At 29.4% G+C, this 16,867-nt stretch overlaps 1 protein-coding gene across 3 annotated transcripts; it reads left to right on the forward strand.

Moving 5' to 3' along the window:
- The first annotated feature begins 11,381 nt into the window (after window positions 1-11,381).
- On the forward strand, window positions 11,382-16,822 carry ebo (exportin ellipsoid body open). Of its 3 annotated transcripts, none has more exons than XM_033345988.2 (16): window positions 11,382-11,576; window positions 12,032-12,235; window positions 12,348-12,539; window positions 12,623-12,782; window positions 12,896-13,152; window positions 13,229-13,395; window positions 13,475-13,781; window positions 13,868-13,960; window positions 14,333-14,501; window positions 14,577-14,715; window positions 14,800-15,158; window positions 15,225-15,552; window positions 15,629-15,826; window positions 15,900-16,178; window positions 16,251-16,416; window positions 16,494-16,822. In XM_033345988.2, exons 1-16 carry the CDS (start codon window positions 11,574-11,576, stop codon window positions 16,569-16,571), a joined length of 3,099 nt encoding a protein of 1,032 aa, XP_033201879.1. In that variant the 5' UTR covers window positions 11,382-11,573; the 3' UTR covers window positions 16,572-16,822. The 3 variants fall into 3 exon arrangements, with proteins under 3 accessions (XP_033201879.1, XP_033201880.1, XP_033201878.1); XM_033345987.2 differs by lacking the exon at window positions 11,382-11,576 and adding an exon at window positions 11,605-11,727; XM_033345989.2 differs by lacking the exon at window positions 12,032-12,235.
- Window positions 16,823-16,867: the final 45 nt, after the last annotated feature.

Raw genomic sequence — 16,867 nt, forward strand, 5'->3', positions numbered from 1 at the left:
ATTATATGAAGTATAACCGATATACCAAAAGGAATAATCAAATAATCAAACCTTTTCTTTTTTTAAGTACATCATAGTTTTATTGGGATAATAGTTCCACAAAAATTTTAAGTTTTTATAGTAAATGGTAATTTTCTATTTTACACGTCAACCGCCCCGAAATAAAGTTTTGGATTGACGTGTATACACGTGGAACGCAGTCAACTAGTTAAAATAGAACACAAAATGAATTTGTAGATACCATTTATGCGTTATCAAAATTACACCATTTGTCATAAAAGGAATAATACAAGCTGTGCTTCATCTTAGGTGGAAATGGAATATTTTTATAACACGAATAGGTCACGAGACTCAATCGTGTTACGCGAGAGGACAGGTACAGAGGTAAAAGGATGGGCCTATACAACCAGTAGAAAACATAAAAACTTTTCTAATATAAACTTCGTCTATCAACGACGAAGCTCTGGATAGATTCTATTCGCGAATGCGATACGAGACACGTAATCTCGTTGTTAGTTTCAATCGAAACTATAAAGAACAAGAGATATCAGATTCATTGTAATATCCAATTAAATGTGCACTAAATATGCATCTCTACTTATTGTTAATAAAATTTAATTTTTCAGGAAAGTATTTACGTAAAGAATATTTTGTTAGGATTCCAGCAAATTTCAATTTCAGGAACTTTGTGTGATTCTAGTAAACTTTCATTCGAAGGATATTGTACGATTCTAAACGAAGTTCGATGGAAAAATCGTCACGTGCATAGATAAGTATGAATATACGAAGATAGATTTGATATTGTACTAAAAAATTATATAGAACATATATTATATTTATTATATTATATTATATTATATTATATTACATATATTACATTTTTCAACAAATTTGGAATCTACCTCAGTGTTGTACTAGATACATTTTCTGATTATTAGCGTAATTTCTAGCGTAGTTTATCATCTCGTTAATATCAGAATTACGAATTTTGGTTCTTTCATAAACAAATAAAAAAAATGTTTCTAACGATATAGTTGTAATAGGAAACGTTGAACGAGCAAATGAAATAGCTATCGCAGAATCCGAATTCCCAGTTTCTTTCAGATATAATATAGTCGATAATACTCTGAATGGAGGTGAGGTAATTACGTTTGATGTAATAATCGATTGAAAAGTTCGAAGTCCAATAAATTTAATTAAGAGGAAAAAGGATACCGGGATTGCGGTTGCAGCTTACCGAGGAGCCGAGAAAAGTTTTCCAGAGACGTTCTTCGATTCGTGTAATAGCGTGTCATTATAAAGAGCGGAAGAAACGATTCTCGAATACACTTTTTCGTTAATTGAGCTAGAGTGTTAATTAACAGAGCATTGAAGACATTAATTCCCAAATCGTGCTTTGAAATAATTCCATAAATACGAACCACCGAGAAACCAACTTTTATGATAAGGAAGTTAGTTCGGCATGAAAGTAAATGTAATAAACGGAATTAATTAAGCTTCCCTTTCGACGTAATTTTCTATCTATGTACATACACCGTCGAATATAAATAAGAGTGATTACATTTATTCGAAAACTTTATAATTCTTTGTATTTGTAAAAACACTGTCCATTATAGCATGGCTTTTTTCTGTAGGTACGATAACGTACTACAATTATTTTACATTATAAAGCATGCACGGTGTGAGTGAAATAATACTCTTTCATTTTGTTGTTTAACGTTTGAAATTATAAAGCACATATAATGTTAAAAGGCTTCAATTTCTATTACCTGCCAGCAAATATCTTAATATTTGCGCATAGCTGTGTATATGCATAATTGGTACACATGCACCGCGAATATACCATGAATATAAATATTAAATACTCACTGTGATTTATTTTAATCAACTTTTATCAATTCACGATATCCCATGCAACGTAGACTATTAATCTATTAACGGATTGGCTGCTATTGACGCGTGCAATCCTTCTACTATTACTGCTATTGTGTTCTTGAATTTGTGCGTTTCGACAAAAAAGATTTAAAAAGAGAAACGAATCAATAATTACTGTGCTAAAATAAATACTAAATAAATATTATTATTGAAAATAAAAATTTTCTTGACGAAAGAAAATAGTAAAAAAATTGGATAGCCTTATTTTAGACTTTATAAATTAGTATTTGGAAACATTACTGGATTACTATTTTATTGGCGTCATTGATTTCAATCATGATTAACGTCGTTGTTAAAAGAAACATCCGTCTTGGAAGGAATACCAGTGCATATACTAAAATAGTATACAATTACATTATTCAAATCTCTCACAAAAGAGCACCTATAAAAGAATAAATGATTGTACAAAGCAAGGGACTATTACTTTATTCTCGTACAAATCCAATAAATATTCCATCGTTTTCACTCTATGAACAGCTTTTAACGTAACTCAATATTTCATTGCCTGTTCGGTACCTCTTCAAAAACCCAATACGGAAACAAAATGGGGTTTGTTTTATAAAAACTGATTATCGCATTTTCTGGATGAAAAAGATGCGAATTCACGAGGAACCGAAAGAATGGTCTTATATAGTAATTCATAATATTAGTCATGGTAGTTTAGCAGATCAGCGAAGAAAGAAGAGATCGACATAGCCCAACTACATGCATAGGCCGTTTAATTATCGTTGAGGCTCGAGTGTGAAATTGCGTCACTGCAGAACCTCACTTTGCCTGGATGATCCAATTAACTTAAAACGACCATTTTCTTCCTCTAATCAGGCGAATTTGAAACACTAACGACGACGGGAGGAAAATTGAAGCTAAAAGAGGGGTAGAAAAATGATTCTAGAATAACTTAAATCTTTCGGAGAAAGAAGGGAACAGGAAAGTGTCTGACATTTGTGTTCTGTAAGTATATTTGTCAATAGTATTTATACCAAATTAATGAAATGATATGAAATACGTAATAACCAACGAAAATAGTTGCCCACTTCTAAATTCCAAGAAAAGGTAAGAAATAGAAAAGTAGCTTCTCCGAGATTAAATTTTTAGTCCGCTATATATAATCAATTTAATTCTTCTTTCAAATCTGTTGTTTTATAATTAAATTGAGGTTCCATTAAGTTAATTATCGCTCGTAATTACATTCTGATTTATCGTAACAGTGAATGAATATTATTAACATATGTAAATTAATTGCAAACTAATGACTGAGTATCAATAAACTACGATCTTCTTGCGGAGTTATCAAATTGTTCATGATTTTCAATTGTTCATTATGAAAATTATCAACAAGATATTATAATTAAATACGTGATTCGTTAATATTGAAGTCAAGTTTAAATCGACTTATATTTATTATGTACATAATTACCACAAAATTTTTATTTTGTAATCAAACGAACACGATCTTTGAGTAAAAATATCCAAGATAATTATTCTAGTTGAAACCAGCATCATTTTATTGTATTCCTCGGTATTTGAAAAGTATTGTAGGTGCTGTGAAGCATGCTTTCATCAACTGTTATGTTTGTATAACATAATCAATTTGCTCCCTGCGTGACAGATATCGATACATCCCTTATAGGATTTCTGAACTAACATAAGCTTCATATGAATGCACCTGAATGTATGCTATTTACATGTTTACACAACAGTTGCCGTAGACACAATTGGATGTAAACGTACATAAACACTTCTGTATAGTAATCATTTCATTAGAACGGAACGTGTCTCAGCGTCTCATACTACGTTGACATGATCACGTTATCGTGCAATCAGGTAAATAATTATTATGTCATTGATTGATTACGAATAATTTTTATATAGCCTGATTAATCAGATCGTTTCGTTCAATAGTACATTTAAACAAATTTTGATGGTCGTATTTTACTAATGCTAAAGATGATGCAGCGATGTTAGGCATTATTAACATTCCTACAAATTTATAGAAATATGGAAAATATGAATCGATAGGGATGAAAAACATTTCGAATAGAAAAGTACCGAAAGTAAACTAATTTATGATATAAAATACTATATCCTTTTCTTTGTTGCAATATACTTAATTCAATAAATCACCATAGAAAATGTAAAACGCTATAAGAATATATCTATTAATTATTCGTCATGACTGAGAAGAGATCAAAATTTTAAATATCTGCAGAGTTTTATTAAGAAATTTCAGATCTACTCTTCCTTTGTAATTATAGATTATAAGCCGCATGTTGCAGTGCGCTTACTATTAGAGCACCTCCTCTTTCGAAACTAATCATCGGTTGCAGGGATTATTTATAGTTATAGCAGCTTCATAGGGCCCATTTGCAATTTACAGATTTCCTACTTTGGTCTTCTCCCATTACAAACATCAGTTTTGATCAAGATCTAGGTACCATCGATTGATTATCCCCGCGGATACTGGTCTCCTTTGCGAGGAAGATAATACCATGGCCATGTATGTCCATTTGAGAAACACGAATCTATTAATCCGACATCGATTAGCAGACTCTCCCATATCGTGTTTCGTGTTACGGACGTGTTCCATTTGATACAGTGTTTCACATTGATTATAACTGAGACGCGATTTTACTATGGGTAACGATCATTGCATCTTACACAGAATAAAGGATTATAATAAGAAGTTAATAATATAATACAATGTATCTGAAGAAATTCGACGATTATATATAAAATTTATCTATATAAACTTGTCTTTCGTGCAAATGACTATCAACTTACTTTTGCTTCTCTATTGCCATTACATATCTATATCATGAAATAAACTGTACAGTTAATATACATTGTATATATACGATATAATCCGATAAATAAACAACCATATACTATATCATTAATAAATAGCAAGTATATAATCCAATAAATAGTCAACCCTCTGTGATTTAATTTGAAGGCCCTAAACAAATCAAAATTTGACTCGTATTTGCACGAAAATATTTTTAGGTTATCTAAGATCATCAAGTTTGATTTATAGTGACAATTTAGAATTTGTAATACAGCTGTTATTGGTAGACACTTAGGCTGTTGAATCGCTCGAGTCACGACAGTCGTTTCCTCTTCGAGTCGTCACCGTTGAGATGAAATCCAAGAGGAATCATTCGATTTCACGGTGAAAGGAATAAGTTTGAACGTCGAGATGCCCGGCATCGGATCTCTTCGTCGAAACTTACTCCGTTTCCCGGGTTCGCGCGGCGAGAATGAAGGAAGAAGGCGAGGAAATTACGTGTCAACTGAGCATCAAAGATTCCGCTCATGCGAACCGACGGTAAAGACTTTTGCCATCTGTACAGGTCATAACGCGTTTCGATGTCTTTAACCTTTCGCCTTGTCATTTTTCTAATGACTAAATTTTCTCGCTTCCCTCTTTCACGATAATTTGTCAACTATTAGTAAATTGATTAAAATTTAACAATTCATAGGTAATATACTCTTCTTTTATGATTCTATCTATATTATAGGCCTCTTTTACAATTTTATAATTTTATATTAAACGGAACAAATAAATAACTTGCGATAATGTGTGAAAGTTACTTGTGAAATTTTATTCATTTTATTACCAGATTTGTTACTGCTGCGTAATCGAGATACATATTCATGTATTAATATCGTTAACTTCTAAGTTGTGACTTGAGACCTTATGACTCGTAAAATTTCATTAATAATATTAGCTAAATTGCGCAAAAGAGCTCTGGAAATAAATAAATTATGTGACAAATAAAGAACATCGGAGTACTATTAAATCTAATTTTTCTTCTTTTTCATTTCCCACAAAAAGTGGAATTGTATCAGGTTATTCGAGAAGTTCGTGCCAACTTTTTCATCGAGGAGAAAACGAATATATGGAACTAACTTTGAGAATAATCACCCACTCTTTATTTTTTGTCAAAGTATTTGTGTAAAAATTTCCTAATTTTTTAAATTAAAACATGTATTTTATTTGATCTCCTTTCTGCAAATCATAGTTATTTTTATATTTCATGAAACACAGTTTTTTTGTTTTTCATAAAACAAAGCTTCTTAAAAGGTGTATTAAAAGGTTACAATAAAAGCACAATATGTGAGGAAAATGGCAATGGCTTTCTGTTTTCTTCTCTGGACAGGGCAAAAATAGATAAATGAAATTTACATTGTACGCCAATACAAGCTATATAATCGATATTATCTCGAAATATGAGATATAATGTAACATCAATGTATTATCGGATTTATTCAGCGAGTCTATTTATTATTCAATACACTTAATGCGTTATGCTTACTGCTGTAAATCAGTAGAAAACGCATACGTTATTTATGTACATATTCTTGCCTTGTATCGCATTAAAAATGAATCCATTAACCATCATTTATTTTATATTTTAAATTTTCATTGCTACTTTTTAATAGGGAGTAGCAAAACAGTTTTTAAAAAAGCGAAAAATGTATAGCTTATGCGTATATGAGATCTTCGTTCTATTTTTGACAGTAAAATACGTTAGAAAAACATATAAAGGAGACATTTTTTGACTTTACCCTTTTAAAACATAAATTAAATATTCTTTACTATACGTGTTAGATATTATACGACGTATTAAAAAAAAAAAGACGTTAAAAGCTCTGGAAGCTTATAGTACTCATCGTATTGACATATATCGACATATGCCTAAATCAATATAGGACACCATATGTAGGTCACAAAGTCAATACTTTTGCTATAAAACGTAATTTTACACCTGCTTTTATGGCGATACATATTTTATTTAATTTACTCATCTACATTGTTCCATTCAAAATCTGTTTCATCTAAAATTGAGAAAGAATCAATAGAATGAAGTAATGAATTAATAAATTCTATTAATTTCAGTTCAAGATTTTTAATAAAGTGAAGATGAGAAAACTACGTTAGTTTTACTTTCCATCTCTTAATATTAGTTACGTCTGAATTAATAATTACAACGACCTTTAAAGAACTTTTTATATTTGAAAAACGAATAATAGTTAATGATTCAACTGTTTGCCCAGAAAATACAGCTGACCAAACTTTAGAATGAAAAATTAAAGAATAAAAAGATTAAATTAGTTCGACGTGTGAAGCTCAATTTTCAAGAGGAACGTGTGTATTACAGAGACAACGATTAGGCGAATAATAGCACACTGATGTAGACGATATTTGGATATAACTCTGATAAGGTTTCCTTTGTACATGTACTCGCTATCTGAATAATCTGCACAGATAATATGTGCATGCCACTGTTTGCCAATATGTGTCTTGAAAATTCAATTTAAATAAAAATCGCGTATTTTTCTTAGCTTGGCAAAAATTTTGAAGATTAATAAAATATTTTTATCGATTAATCAACTACGAGTATATTTTAATAGCACTAATTAGAGCATGCATTAGTTCAAATTTCAGTAATTCAAGCTTTCCACTGTTTACATAATCGGTATAATGTAAACGAGAAGCACTTATGAGAATACAATAACATCATTAGAATTATCACAAGACAAATTTCGATATTCATAGTTTTGGATATTCAAATTAGATTTTGATGTTGAAATTGAAACTAGAGAATATTTAACTAAACTTAACATGTTTTGTTTTAAAAGCTAGTATACTATTGACCGTTTAATTGTAAATGCTTTTGATAATTACTTTTAGTCCCTTCTTTAATACGATATGACATATTTCAATCTATATTTTTAATGAGAATATTTCGTGACAGAGAAATTTCTAACTTTATTTATAACTAAAATTACCGAATGGTACAAAAAGGATCGTCGACATGTATGAATATTTTTTACAATTTTCATTGGATGGTATCCATAAGTTTTATAATACTCTTAACATACGTTTTCCATTTAACGATATACTTTTAAAATAATGAGAAAATAGCTACAAAATGTTCCTCTTCTACATTCGACCCAAAAATTTCTCGAAAAGTTTGCACTCCCACAACAGTGTATGCAATTACAGTTAGAGTAATTATAAATTCATATAAAATCCCAGTTTTTGTTTCTACTTTCTTTTACATCTGCCGTTAATACGTATGCTAAATATCCCATCCTTTTAAAACAGCTTGTATCCTTATACACAATTTTTTTAACGTATATTTCTATATTTCATAAACCTTCTAATGAACTCTCGTGAAATTTCTAAATAATAATACAATTATATAGGTATTATAAATAAAATTATAATGATTTCTATCGTATTTCAAAATAAAAGAAATTTGTATGTTATTTAAAATAAAAAATTAAAGTTTTTAAGTTATCTAAAATTAAAATTTAATGAAACTCAATTTTTTAAGTTACTTGAAATTACTTCAATCTTATTTCTAAAATGTTTATATACCTTATTATACATTATTGAAAGGAAAGTGAATTTATTATTCAATGATCATACATAGATATCTTTGTTCAGAACTCATGTATTGCGTAACAGCATTAATTTACGAATGAATAAGAAAATGAATAAAACATTCGCTTACTTCGGTTTACTAATAAATAATTACTTCGAAATTTGTCGATAATATAAATTATAATACGAATTAATAACAGAAAATCATGATAAATGAACATATATTCTCTTGCAAACAAAAAAACAATTAATAAGTAATTGATAAATAATTAATAAATGATTTCTATTTATCTTCTACAATATTATTTATCTTGGAGTATATACAAAGAGAGAAAAATATCCTTTGGAATATAAATATTCATTAAATATATAATATATGTAATATATACAATATTCTTTTCTTCACTTTAGTATAAAATTTCAATATCACTGCTTTATTACTATACAAGAGTAGTGCAAGAGTTTTTATGGAGATTTTATAGAACAAATTAAAATGAAAAAATAACCTTTTATCGTACAAAGCTTTACTTTTGAAACAAAATAAAACGATTGACTTGTACTTATATTACGAATAGCGATCGAATCTTATATTTCAAAGAAAATTAAATTAAGAAAATAATTAAGTTTATCATATGAAACTTTACTTTCGAGAAAAATAGCCTATAACATTTGTATGTATTTTACCAATAATAATAGTCTAGCCTTATAATAACACTAATAAATCTTTTAATATCAATATATTTATATATTGTTTATTTATCTGCACATCACATTTCACTCACATTAGGTAATGAACATTCGACTAATATTATCCAGAGAATAAACCACGTATGGTAACAAATCAATTCTCCCGCGAACGTTGAGGATATCCCAAGGTATAAACTGAACTTGATTCAAATTTTAGCCGCAATCTAAAAGCGGACTATGAAGGAAATTAACCGCGTAGCGCAGTATGGTTTTCTCCCTATCCTAGTTATTTCTATCAAATACCTTTTAGTTCTTTTGCTTTTTTTCATACTGACAAGCAATCAGTTCGAGCTATCGATGGATAACCAAAACTCACGCAAATAAAGGTGATGTGACTAAACTTAAAAATTTTCTATAACTTTGACATTCTTAATCTTAAATAATTTTATATTTCATGTATGATAGAGGCAACTTAATTGAAATTATTCAGCATTTCTTCAACTTAACAATTTTAGGCATATATCGTTAACAGTTATTTACGAAATCTCTCAAACTAAATCCAATTTGCTTCAACGCGAGCAACTCTGTTTTACTTTCATGTATAAGGTTATGTTAAAGATTATTTTAGTTAAATTATCAATTTAATTACATATGTTGTTTTGTTTGATAAAATTTTAAAAAAGTACGATGAACTGAATTCGACAAATATTCAAAGTAATCGAAGCAAGAATAAAAGAGATAAGCATAACGTTCACGTTATTAATAATTTCGGAGATGAAACAGCGCGGGCAGATCACGTTGAAAAATTAAGAGTATAATAGCTTCTGCTCAGAATTATCATTTCAATAAATTGTTTATTCATTCAATATGTATAAAGATGACAACTATTATAGACATATAGAATTTTTTATTTCTTTTACGATACTAATTTGAAATTCCATAATTATATTCAATCACTCACCTAAATCTCCAAAATTGTGAAGCACAAAAAGGTATTGTATTTCAGGTTTATCCTGTCCTTCATAGTTTCCAACTTTATCAGTTTCCCCTATTTCTGTGCACCCGGAAATCATAGAAATATTTGACAATGTAAAAATAAATCTAAAATCTGTTGATTTCAATCTTTAGTTGATGATACTTTGGATGACACTTTTTCTTCTTTTCTTACTGTCACGTTAAATCTTATAGATTATAGATTGATGGCACGAAATTATATCAATAATAATCGAATATTGTAATGTCGCTAGATGTAATTACACATTTTATCGTTCGTCATCATTTCACTGGCGCTATAGTCTTTCTCAACACCGAGTCGGTAATGTCGCGTGAGACACAAAAATGATAAGATAACATTTTCGGTAAACGTACGTACAAACGTACATATATATGTTTATACATACATACTTGGATAGTAATTAAAATAAATAAATAGAATATTAATTAAATATTAAAATTTCCTGAATCTCTATATGATGATCTATATGATCTCTATATGAGAATCTGATAGAATTCCTCTGAATCGTTAACGTCAGAAGTTATGGAGACGGAAATTACGTAGTCTTTGGATTATATGACACGAATTTACATTTTTCTACATAAGTAAAGATAAAGATTAGATCAATATCTGCTTGCATTTAATTTAACAAAATTTTGTATAGTATACAATTCGGAAAACAGGTTCTAGAATCGTATATTATTTATGTTATATTTCACTTCTCACGTAATGCAATACATATTTTATAAATGATCTTAAATATCAGAGGTGACCTGCAGTGTAAGGTTCAAAACAATTCTCGACAAAGTTATTTTAATCGCTATTATTGCTTAATAATTTAATCAAAGAGGTCATTTTTTCAATTTCACTAACTACATACTGCACAACTATGTGATACGTTGTGCAATAGATTTGTTTATGCGATAGATATGCATATCTCGGCTATGTTTATACTTCCTTTTTCGGAGATATTGTTTGAGCTATCTTTCTTTTACTAAGTAAAGAATGAATATCGGTTTCTAACCGGATATATATATTCATACAAAACAGCAATATGTATAAGATAGAAAAGAAATATGAAGTCACGGCATAGAAATAAATATCCTAGATGAGAAAAAACTAGAGAGAAATACGATAGAGAATTATACACTTACCTATATGTATATAATCCTATAAAATAAAAAAAATCGTATAAATTTCAAGTAACATTACAAGTACTTCATTTTTCGCGGTTGAAATAAAGAACCAAAGCTCTAAAACGAATCTTCAATAAAAACGATTGCTTTTTTCATTCTTTCCTACTATTGGCTACATCTAGTAATGGTATACATCTAGTAATGGTATATGATGGCTTATATTCGTACACACATATGCCAGAAATATAAGTATACTAAATGTATTCATGTGGTATCTAAGTACTTACATGCAGGAATCGAGAGATCGAGTATTTAATTACTTTGTTGGTTCAAACATGACGTTTGACAAGTGAGAGCCTAACCTTGTGTGATTTGTGTATTTATATACGGCATTTATAGCAATACACGCTCTTTAACTGTAGCTATCATGGTACGTGAAATAATTATCGTTTGATGTAATTAAACACGCGTATTATATTATGTCCTAAAATAAATATGTACGTTTTAAAATAAAATATACGTTATCGTTAAATAATTATAAGAATAATAATCAATGTGAATTATTTTACAAACAAATGCAGGTATATCGTTAATGGGTTTTAAAGATAACACGTAAATCTCTTAATATTTACTACTTAGGAAATGAATGGATTCCTTTGTCAAAATTATCATTAATTATTAAATTAAACTGAATAAAGGAAAATTACTAAGGAATATTTTGGAAATGTTTTCCACTTTCATAAAGAAAAATTTAAAAAATTCTGATTAAAAGATTGTTTTCATAATTTCCAATTTCTATCATATATAATACTGTGCATAGTTCTTGTTTGGTATTTTGATATTTTGTTTCATTACTGAAACACAAAGTAAATATTACATTTACAGGACAATGATGCAGTTGCTCTGCAGAATTTGGAGCATCTGATGACTGAATTTTTCTCTCCAGAAACAACAAATGAACGAAAACGTATAATTGAAAGAAGTTTCCAGGAATTCGCAGGACAAATTGATTCCTGGAGACCGTGTTTACATTTCTTGTCTTCTACTAACAATCATTATGTCAGTATGTTTGCTTTATCTACATTAGAGGTATGAACTAACACAATTGAATTCCATCATTTTAATTGTTTGTAAAGTAAAATTTTCACAATTCAAAAAAGGATAAAAAATTAAATTAGTTATGAAATGAAAATTATTGTAGACGACAATTGGGAGAAGATGGCCAATACTGCCATGGGAAGACAGAGCTCTCACAAGATCAACTTTATATACATTATCATTAGAAAGAGGTGTAGCTCCTTTTGTAAGAAACAAAGTAGTAAAACTTGTTGTAGATATTGCTAGGCACGATTGGCCACATTTCTATCCAGATTTTTATTCAAATATCTTACAGGTTTGTATATATTTTAGCATTGAACTTAAGTTTTCAATTAATTGTTTTGATCTAACTTTTAATTTCCTTGTATGCATTGATAGTTATTAAGTCACAAGCATACAAGACTGTTGGGTCTCATTTACTTGCGAACAGCTTCGGAGGAACTAGCCACTCCAAGAGAAGATTTACCAATACAAAGGAAAAATGAGTTATTTAGATTTCTTAGTGCCCAAGTACCACTGACTTTGGATTCTCTTACAGGTATAGTTCATATATCTTACATTATTTCTATCTTCATTAAAAAAGCTATGTAATTATTATTTTTGTTTAATATTTATTAAAATATTTGTTAAAATATTCTAAAATATTTATAGTACTTCTAAAAGAAGCAACAAAATTGCAAAGTCGTTCTGGAACAGTTACACCACCTCCATCACCCACTAGCGGTCAAACAGTAGCACCTGCAAGAGCTATTCTAGACGTAGAAGGGCTAGCCACAGGAACTAGTGAAGTGTGTATAGCAACATTGGATGTGTTAGCACATCTTTTCAGTTGGATTGAATTATCAGAACATATCTCTACAAATTTACTGGATGCTATCTTTACCTGTGCCAGGTATCACGATTCAATGGTAGGATTGCGTATCAAATATCACAATATATTGTAATTTAATTAGCAAATATATTAATCATATATTTTATCAACAGAATGGCAAACAGATTGAAATGGCTGTACAAGCTGTGACTACGATAAATGAACTTTTATATCGACCGTTATGTTCTCCCGACGTAACCGATAGATTATTAGTAGAAATATTTCAAAATGGAGTCACATTATTTCAATTTTTGGAACGTTTGGATTCTATAAATGAAAGGTATTGAATGGTGTGAAGCATCTGACAAATTCTTGTAACTAAAGGCATTACATTTGTGAAAAAGTTATTATATTTCTAGTTATATGGAAAAGCTGACAGAGTTCTTACAATTATTTGTAACAAATCATCTGAAGAGAGTTGAATCGTGTCCGAAATTTCCAGTAAATACGTTATTAGAAGTCTTGTGCCATCATACCTTTCAGCAATGCTCAACAGTAAATGGATATCTACGATGCTTAGATGTTTGGACTACACTTTTAGAAAGCACTCAGTCTCGGTACTCACCAGTATCATTAGCTCTTGCCGAGAGAGTATTGCAAAAAATGAGTTTTAAGCTCAATACCCGCACATTGAAAGATCTTGATACAGAAAGCTTAGACGAAAATGTAAGGAAAATGTAATCTACAAAATTTCATCGTATTTGTCCTGTTTTTAATTTAGATCTATTTTAATCTGTACATTTTTATTATAGGAAGAAACAGAGTGGCAGCATTTCTTAAGATGTAATATAGAGTGTTTAGCAAAAATAGCAGATATTTCTCCGATTCCGATCTTTACATTATTGGTAAAATTTTCATCAATTATACATATATATATATATATATATATATATATATATATATATATATATATATATCAATCAAAATATATATATATATATCATCAAAATTTCATCGATTATATATATATATATATAATTATTATATATTATATATATATTAAATATATATTATATATATATCATTTAATTAATCAATTATATATATAATTATATAATATATATATATATAATTATATAATATATATATATAATTATATAATATATATATATAATTATATAATATATATATATATATATATTATATAATTAAATGATGAATTAAATGATATATATATCATTTAATTCACAGTTTTTAATTGTGTAAAACCTTTTTAGTATCGTTCTTGGAGGGAAGGATTAATAATGTTTGGAGAATTAGGTGCTGTTATTGCTAACAATCAAGTTATTTTGTTAAACGAATCAGAAGCATCAAATGTACACGCGCATTTACGAGATTTAGCTTCTACTACTCAAGCGTTAGCTAGATTGTATTCACTTTTCCTCGGTAAGTTAGTTCTTATACATATAATAATATCATGATTATGATTTAGCACAATATAATTGTTTAATAAAAAATAAGGTGATGATCAGAGTATTGACCAGTCATTAGCTGAAGAAGTAGTGTCTCAAACATTAGATGCCTGTAAATTTGCCAAGACAAACCAATTGTACAAAGCATCATTGCAACCAGCTGCAATTGTAATAGATCTTATAGAAGTGTAAGTAATATTTATAAAGAAAAGTATTTTTATGCAATTTTTAATATAATGCAGCTTATAAAAATGCTTCGTTTTGTTGACCAGTCATTCACAGTTGTTAGCATCACTCCAAGCTTGGTGCCATTGGATAGCCAACAGGCCAGAAAAGACAAAAGAATCACTATGTCAACGATGTATTGATTCATGCATTTTAGCATTAGATTATACAACATTCTGTGACAATCCACCACCAGCGAATTTAACTCATTCCGCCACACATCTTTTCCAAAGTATCACTGCTGTGTTGAAACCTGTTTTATGGGATGAACCCACGTTTAGAAAGTTAATTTCAATGGTAACATATCCATTCCTTAAACCTGATACAATAAAAGTACTACGAAGGGCATTAGTAAATGCAATTGTCTTACCACATGGTGATGGATCTATTCGAGAAAGATTGTTGGGTAAGTAATTAAATGCTTACTAAGTAATAAATCTTAATAATACATGTATGATTTCAATCCATGTAGGCACGATGGTATCAACATTATCTATACCTCTCGGTTTAGAAGGACAACTTGCACCTTCGGAATCTACCATTTCAATGACAGTAGTACCATTAACTCAATTATTAGAAGACTGTTCTGCCTCATCCACAACGATAAAAAAAATGTTACATTCGTGCTTGGGATCAACTATAAATCGAACATTAGAATTATTGCCATATATGATAAGATGTCAAAGCGTATGTGAGATTCTGCTTAGTTTTTTGCATTCAGTGTTTTCAGTACTACAACAGCAACTAGGCCCTGAGTTTACTCAAAATGCAGTTCAAAGAATGCTATACATTTATACTAGGTAGATCATTTCATTTTTAACAATTTTATTTAATTTATATCATATAATTTTATTTTCATATTTGATGCATTTGCAGAGAAAATATATCCGCGGGACCTGCATTAGATCAATTATTAGAAATCTTAATATTGGTCGTATCAGCACCTAGTAATGCATTTAAAGCATTTGTTCCTTCAGTGACTAATTTATGTTTAGGCCAAGTCTGGCCTGCTGTCGGGAATGATCTTAGTGCATATCCAGATACTACACTTGTGTTATTAAAACTTTTCCACAGGTACTATACGAATTGTATTTTGACTATTTGAATCATTAATGTAACAATAATAAAATTTAAATATTTGTTTTAGTATACTTATGCATCGATGGCAATATTTTTATAATACTTCTATACTACGCACCCTCGGTCATACTGATGAAGACGAATCCGTCGAACACAAGGAAGAATTAGTTGCAATTTTAGAAGCTTTCGGCCAAGCTCTTCTTCAGCCGGATGTTAACATATTTCGTCAAAGTCTACAAAGTCTAGAACAGTTAAATGTACGGTGGCGGCTTTATCAACGAGCTGTGTTCAAAGTTCATTTACTCGAGAGATTTCTAATGGCGTTATTCACTGTTCTATTTCAACAGTTAGTGGGATATTCTTGAATTACAATTTGTTTCACTTGAAGTGATAAAATATCTTAAACATTTATTTCTAGATCCCATAATTTATTGGCGGATGAGATTGCAACTGCTATTCATAGTTTAGCTTCAGTTAATATAGCATGGTTTTTCGGACATTTTTTGCCAACATTCTTGGCAAGTTGTGAAGGTGTAGATGACATGCAAAAAGCTACATTATTAGGAAACTTTGACAAGTCTACGGTAAGTAGAACTAGAAAGATCATTTCGTAAGTAAGTTAATAAATAATTCTCTTATTGACTTTATTACGTATTAATAGGATCAACCGACTTTGACGAGATCAGTGCTGCAGTTAATTTCTGATCTACGGTGTTATCAATTTTGTCGACCGGGCTGAAGCAGTTGCATTTCAATGCGAAGATGCATTACGATGACATATTCAATACGAGTTTCAAAATTTCAGTAATGAAATTTTGAAAAAGCAACATTTTTTATCAATTTCCGTGCCTCGTGGCATATACCAAACATTTTTAAATCATAACATGTAAAGAGACGAATGTTTCTTAATGTTACAATTCTGTATCACCTTGTGATGTTACTAACATTATTTTAATGTTAGTAAAATAGGATAAAACTCTTTTTTAAATATTTTAAGTGTTACATTTATACTTTCTAATTCAATCTATTTCATGA

This window comes from Bombus vancouverensis, chromosome 9 (assembly GCF_051014615.1).
Source record: "Bombus vancouverensis nearcticus chromosome 9, iyBomVanc1_principal, whole genome shotgun sequence".
NCBI classification, from domain to species: domain Eukaryota; kingdom Metazoa; phylum Arthropoda; class Insecta; order Hymenoptera; family Apidae; genus Bombus; species Bombus vancouverensis.

Excerpts from the sequence above, each read along its gene's own strand:
- ebo (XM_033345987.2), top strand. Across the intron at positions 13,153-13,228 it reads CCAGGTATCACGATTCAATG|AATGGCAAACAGATTGAAAT; the intron begins GTAGGATTGCGT and ends TTTTATCAACAG. Across the intron at positions 14,502-14,576 it reads ATTGTATTCACTTTTCCTCG|GTGATGATCAGAGTATTGAC; the intron begins GTAAGTTAGTTC and ends ATAAAAAATAAG.